Below are 7,500 nucleotides of genomic sequence, written 5' to 3'. Positions count from 1 at the left end.
CCTGCTCTCTTTGGTGTCTGTGCCAAGACACAGCTGCTAATGGGCCCCGAAGTCCCAGAGCCACCGTTCCGAGCCGGGCCCCCGAGCCGCGCCGGGTCCCGGTCTGACGGGGTCCAGAGAGGCGGGGCTGACTCGGCAGGAGCGGCGCAGTTAGATGAGTCAGAGTCCGCTGGGGCCGTGCTAGTCTGCTGGCCGGCGAGTATCAGAGGGTGGCTTTGTCCTAAAAAAGAAATAAATAAAAGCATTATCCCTTGCATTCGGAATTAAACCTTAGGCTCTGTCTTATGAAGGGAAACGTTGTAGCATGGGTAGAGACAGTTCTGCGGTTCTTTGCTTCATGAGCCCACCCTGGTGTCTGGTGGGGATGTTTTTCTGCCGCCCCCCCCACACACACTCCTGTTCTATTGTTGTCCTCATGTCAGCCGGCCGGGGCCGCCCCCTCCCTCTTCCTCCTCGCAGATAAACAGGACAGGTATTTTTGGAGGCGGATGCGCGCGGGTGGTAGCCATTGTTTTCTTTAACCCGGCTGTGTCACTTCCTGCCCCCCCCCCCCTCCCGCCCCCCCAGAACGCCGCTTCCTGTCCGAGCCTCGTAACCATGCCGGTTCCTCCGTCGCCCTCGGGGATGACCCAGGACTTCACCCTGTCGCTAAGCAACGTGGAAGAGGTACAGTAACCCTGTGGCTTCGTCTCATAGCAGAAGGGTCGTTTCAAATGTTAACGGCAGGGAGAAATACGCCCGGTCTGGGGTTAGGTACAGCTGGACAGGCGGGAGGTCATTCAGGATCAGATTCGGGGCAAGCTGCGATGTGATCTATACAGAGAAACAGAGGAACATAACGAGTGAATCATTCTGCATCCGCGGGTGGGTGGGCCAATAAAAATCAACATTGTGATTAATTTCGGGTGGATTGCGGGTGGATTTGTTAGTTATATTCGTATTTAATAACTACTATAATTACATATATTATATTTTAACTGCGAGAAAGCGCGAGACCTGCCAGCAGCTCACTCAAATACCATCGACCACTTCGTCAACCGAGATCCTGCGAAAGCAAGCCTATAATCTTTAAATTGTATAAGTCAAGAAAATGTGCCTATATGAAAAGCGAATGAGCACGAACGGCATTTAAATGTAAATACAATAACTTCCTGTTTGGCGGGTTGGGTGCGGGTCTCTACATTTTAGAAGATAATGACGTCGGGTGGGTGACGGGTGAATGATTGATGAGTGCACGCGGATTCGGCTGCGCTCAAACTCCATCCGCGCATCTCTAATCTGTATACACCTCTCAGCTGTCCAGTCACACCACTCTCTGTCTGACCGGCTTATCTCTTAGTCAGCAGGTACTCTATGTATGAATGAATGAATGAATGAATGAATGAATGAATGAATGAATGAAGTCACTAGTCACTCAGAGACACATGGTGAGCATTCACAGTACTCATGGTCAGGCTTGAATTCTCCGACATAATTAGCTAACACATTTACCAGACGCTGGTTGGGGATCAGTTAGTTCCAGCCCACTGCCGGCCTGTTGTGTGTGATTCAGTCGCTGGTGTATCAGTGATGATGAGGAGTTTAGATTCCAGCCTTGACTGGTTGCCAAACACAGACAGGCTTACCCATAACCCTCCCTGGCCTTTCACACACTCCTCATGGGTTTCCATGGTGACAGACAGTGAGTCAAACACACACACACACACACACACACACACACACACACACACACACACACACACACACACACAAGCAAGAGTTGGCTCATATGCAATCAAATTCTGATACCGCTGCTGCTTAGATTCGCAAACGTTGTATAAACACATGTTGTTTGGACAATGTCCTTGGCTTTCCCAGGACTCAATACAACAGGAAATGTATAAATAGTACTTTTGCTAAAAGCTGTGCTAGTATAGGTTTTCTATAGGCTGATTAAACTTGTCTTGACACAGACCTACTGCGCTACAGTCATACAGTTTTAAAGGACAGCTAAAGACACACTTATACAGACAAGTCTTTGAGTGCTAGGCCGTCTCTATCTGCCACACTCTCTCCTTTCGGCTTGCCTGTTTTCCCCTGACACTGACCTCTTATGTCACTATGTTTACGTGCACTCTTTTTCTTTATTGTATTCAGTGCACTTGTATGTATCTGATTGGACTATGTTGTTTTTAATGTTCCCACTGTAAAGCACTCTGTGCACTCGTGCTACGAAGGGTGCTATATAAATAAAATTTTACTTACTTACTTACTTACTTACTTACAGCTCTTCACACTTAACTAGCATGTTTCACTGCCTCTGCATTAGACCCTGGTCTGTCTATGGAGGAAGTACTGGATGAGCACCCCTCATGAGGGATGAAGTGCTTAGGGACGACAACATCAGAGGCAGACGTTGCGCAACAACGAATTAGGAAAATCCTGCATGACTAAGGACCAGACACTCCATCAGGATCGAATAAACATGTTATTATTACCCTAAACATGTTTTAACGTTTCCAACATTCCATTACCCATGTTTATTTGACGGGCTCCTGACCTGTAACGACCCGTTCAATGGAAACCTCATCACCGTGCCGTGTGTTCTGACTACAACCGCCCAGAGCAGACAGAGCTGCCCTTCCTGACAGGTTGTGTGGAGCATGTAGATTATGTGTAGAGTTTGTGTAGATTATGTGTAGAGTTTGTGTAGATTATGTGTAGAGTTTGTGTAGATTATGTGTAGAGTTTGTGTAGATTATAACGTAGAGTAAGTGGTAGAGTATACATGTAGAGTACGTGTAGATAAGTGTAGAGTACAGTGTAGATAAGTGTAGAGTACAGTGTAGATAAGTGTAGAGTACGTGTAGATAAGTGTAGAGTACGTGTAGATAAGTGTAGAGTACAGTGTGTAGATCAAGGGTTTCCAGTACGTCGATCATGATGGATCGGTAGATCACAGAGGCTATGCTGGTAGATCTCCAGCCATTCAAAAAAAGCCATACAAAAAAAGGCGACTTGATGATGCGCGTTGCATGTGCGGAGGCAAGTTGCAGTCACATCACCTCTCTTGTTGTCCAAATGAGCAGCTTTTTCCTCCTGCTACTTTGTAGATTACAAGTGTGACCATTTTTTACTGCAGTTTAGAGGGAGTATTTGAATGATTTAATCATGTGTGGGCTGATTTCATCATTTTTTAGACTTGTAGGTGCAGCTGCTACAACTCGGTTTATACAATCTACTAGAAGGCTGATAGCCTAGAAAAATCAATCAGAAACTCGAAAAGAGTCTGTATTATGCAACCCTGGCTGATCCATTCAGTGCAAGTTATTATAGTGTATTGTGCTGAGTGATTGAGTCATTTAAATAGGCTAAAGACACTCTATTTTGGACATTTAGCCTTTTTGTGGTCTGTCTACCATGAAGTAGACAGTATTAGTTTTTCAACGCATTTACATATGCCCCATTGACTTCCATTGTAGCCCAGTGAGAGCCTGCATAAAAACTGCAGCTAGCTCAATACTGGAACGATCTGTGAAATTATGGTCTCTATGTTTCAGGTTCATGGTAGACAGACCACAAATAGGGCTAAATGTCCAAAATAGCACACTACCCCTTTAAGATTGTGCAAGGCAGATATACAACAGTTAATGTTTCACTTCCAGTGTGAAGTAATTGGTATCTTGAATGAATGAATGAATGAATAAATAAATAAATAAATAAATAAATAAATAAATAAATAAATAAATAAATAAATAAATAAATAAATAAATAAATAAATAAATAAATAAATAAATAAATAAATAAATAAATAAATAAATAAATAAATAAATAAACATATTTGTAACATTCAACAATGGGATTCTTTTTAAGATAAGATACGACGTGAATTAAAATCTAACCAATGTTACGTGTCAAGTGACAGAAGGGTGGGGGTCCTGGGGGTGTGGGGGTCCTGGGGGTGTGGGGGGCCTGACGGTGGAGGGGCGGAGGTACTGTAGATAAAGTTAAGATGGTCTTTTAGCTCACAAGCCAAAAAAGTGTGGGCATCCCTAGTATAGAGATGTGTAGATAAGTGCAGAGTATGGGTAGAGTGTGTAGATTATATGTAAAGTATTCAGATTATGTGTACAGTGTAGAGTACTGCATGTAGATTATGTGTAGAGAATGTAGAGTATGCTGAGAGTATGTTGTGTATGTACTGTAGAGTATGTATAGTATGTGTAGAGTAAGACAGAGTGTGTAGATTATGTGTAGATAATGTGTAGAATTTGTAGAGTATGTCTAGATTATGTGTAGAGAGTATTGTATAGAGTAGTAAGTGTATAGACTATGTGTAGAGAGTATTGTATAGAGTATTAAGTGTATAGATTATGTGTAGAGTATTGTATAGAGTAGTAAGTGTATAGATTATGTGTAGAGAGTATTGTATAGAGTAGTAAGTGTATAGATTATGTGTAGAGAGTATTGTATAGAGTAGTAAGTGTATAGATTATGTGTAGAGTATTGTATAGAGTAGTAAGTGTATAGATTATGTGTAGAGAGTATTGTATAGAGTAGTAAGTGTATAGATTATGTGTAGAGAGTATTGTATAGAGTAGTAAGTGTATAGATTATGTGCAGTAAGTAACTGGGTGTGGTGGGCCAGTCAGAGAGGCCACCAAGAGACCTTTGGTAACTCTGAGGTTAGTCTTGAGTTGCATTACAGTCTTCCATAGCTGAGATGAGAGAAACATTACAGTCTTCCATAGCTGTGATGAGAGAAACATTACAGTCTTCCATAGCTGTGATGAGAGAAACATGACAGTCTTCCATAGCTGTGATGAGAGAAACATTACAGTCTTCCATAGCTGTGATGAGAGAAACATTACAGTCTTCCATAGCTGAGATGAGAGAAACATTACAGTCTTCCATAGCTGTGATGAGAGAAACATTACAGTCTTCCATAGCTGAGATGAGAGAAACATTACAGTCTTCCATAGCTGAGAGGAGAGAAACAGTGCATGGGACAACAATAGCAACATGGGACGATAGCTTCACAAATCTTGAACATGGTCTTTATGAGTGGCAAGAAGAAAACAGCTCACATAAAATCTCTGCTAGAATTTGCCCAAAGGCACGCGAGAGACTCGGAGTCCAAGTGGAAGAACATTGTACTCTCATGAGACTAAAATAAAACTTTTAACACTAAATGCTACTGGTATGTTTGGTGCAAGCCCAACACGTCAACGACAACACATCAACCCATCAACGACATAAATGCAAAACAATGTGCTTCACAACAAAATTAAAATAGAAAAATAACGACAGTTATTTCACAAGGCCATGAAATACATAAATAAAATCGTGCGCATAATAAAAAGGAAACGGATGGTAAAAGAGGACCACCCACTAAGAGCATCTGACAGCAAGACAGAAGTTTTTTTTTCTTATTTAAAAAAAAAAATGTTGCTATAAATCTCCACTGTTTCAGCTGCCCTTAAGCTCTCTGGCAGGCTGTTCCAGAGGCTGGGAGCATAAAAACTAAAAGCTGCCCCTCCATATTTCTTAGTCCTTGGCCTTGGTACATATATGGCAGGAAACAGGGCTCGTACTTCAAAAGCATGTCTGATATAGATCGTGGTGCACAGTCATGAAATGACTGAAACTCACAGCTAGCCAGTGCAAAGACTTGCAAGGAATCCATTATTTGTAATTCAATTAGGAAAATATGTTTTCTTTTTAGGGTTAGTACTTTGTGTTTATCAGTGACAAAAGACCTAATAATTAAGTCAATTTTGATTCCATGTTGTAACACAATAAATGTGAAAAAGTCCAAGGGGGTGAAGACCTTTTATTATCACTGTATGTGTACTGTAGATAATAATGTGGAGTAAAGAGTAGGTTTAAAGTTTGTCGATTATATTGAGTATATAAGTAGTGGTCTGTGTGTAAAGCATGTGTAGAGTATGTTGAGTATGCATAGATCATACAGTAAATATACAGTATGATCTGTGATTACTCTGTTGTAACAAGGGTGTGGAAGAACCGTACGCAGCCACAACAGCCTGGCTCCTCCTCCTCATCCTATTCCTCAACCAGGATTGGTCGCAGGTTAGCCAACGTGGTTGTGGTGGTCACTCTGGCACGAACAGCACACCCAAGCTGATCCCACAACTGTTCAGTTGGGGTTGAGGTCAAGGCTGTTGACAGGCCATCAAATTCTCTCTACTCCCAAATTCTCGGAGCAGACACCACCGGACCACTGTAGCAGGGCCCAGGCTCACAGGTGCCAATCAGGCACCTGGGGGTACCAGAAGCTCAAAACCAGAGTCAGTAGCAACAGCAGAATAAGCGGTTTGGCAGAGAAGATTTGCCACATTTTTCATGGGTGCAACCCACATACTCAGCTGTGCTGCTCAGCCCGTAAATGCATGTTCCAAAAGGGAAATCAACAAGCTTTCCAACGGTATAAAATGTATTGACAAGAAGCATTGTTACAGAGTAATAATCTACCAAACATACATTTCCAAACTTTATGTTTTATGTTTTTAATGTAAGTATGTGTGGAGTATTTGTAGAGTATGTGTATAGTAGATTATGTGTATAGTATGTAGGATACAGTGTGTGTAGATTGTGTGCCATCTCTGTGTGGAGTATGTACTGTATAGATTATGTGTAGAATATGTATAGATTATCAGTAGAGTATGTATAGATTATATGTAGAATACGTATAGATTATCAGTAGAATATATAGATTATGTGTAGAATATGTAGATTATGTGTAGAATATGTATATATTATGTGTAGATTATGTATAGATTATGTGTAGAATATGTATATATTATGTGTAGAGTATGTATAGATTATGTGTAGAGTATGTATAGATTATGTGTAGAATATGTATAGATTATGTGTAGAATATTATGTGTAGAGTATGTATAGATTATGTGTACAGTATGTGTGGTCTATACTCTATGTGCTGATGTGCTGTCTCAGTCCAGCCTAGACAGGTGAATATCCCAGTTCATATTCATGACTCTGCTCATGAGTTCCTGAGGTACGGGACCACGCAGCCCAGATGTTGATGAATATGAATTATGAATGGACTCAATCTATGTCTGGCAGGGAGAATTATCACAGGCTGTTTCAGCCCCTCTCACCTAGACAGTTAGTTGGTTAACAAACGGTTTCAGTTCAGAAAATACAGTTTTCTCTCAGGTCCGACTCTTTGGAGGCGACTCCTCGTGACTACTAGGCAGCTGGAGGATCAATAACACTTTAAATTGCATCTTTATATCCATCCCTGTCCCCATCTGCAGTTTCGCTTTCTCTGTTTATGCTGTGTTTATGTTCAGAATGGCTTTGCAAGAGGCTGTGGTTGTGGTTCTGTAGGGGGAGGAGCTGGAGTGTGACTTGGGGAGTGGCCAGCGGTTCGAGGCCCAGTGGCTGGGCAGCTCATTGGTCCAGTGCAGCGGAGTGACGGTGAGTACGACCAATGGTAGTTTTTGAAGCATTTGTCTCTCAAGTCTGAGTCAATTT

At 41.8% G+C, this 7,500-nt stretch overlaps 1 protein-coding gene across 1 annotated transcript in view; it reads left to right on the top strand.

Moving 5' to 3' along the window:
• plxnd1 (plexin D1) overlaps window positions 1-7,500 on the top strand; it is a gene marked incomplete at its 5' end in the record, with an annotated part of 65,695 nt that overhangs the window by 17,174 nt on the left and 41,021 nt on the right. The window contains 2 exons of the mRNA XM_084445604.1: window positions 568-666; window positions 7,354-7,443. Coding sequence (XP_084301730.1) covers window positions 568-666; window positions 7,354-7,443 — 189 coding nt within the window. The remainder of the gene's footprint in view (window positions 1-567; window positions 667-7,353; window positions 7,444-7,500) is intronic.

This window comes from Borostomias antarcticus (assembly GCF_949987555.1).
Source record: "Borostomias antarcticus genome assembly, chromosome: 11".
In the NCBI taxonomy this organism is placed as follows: domain Eukaryota; kingdom Metazoa; phylum Chordata; class Actinopteri; order Stomiiformes; family Stomiidae; genus Borostomias; species Borostomias antarcticus.
Note: the sequence above shows the minus strand (reverse complement) of the source record. Positions and strands in the feature narration are given on the sequence as shown.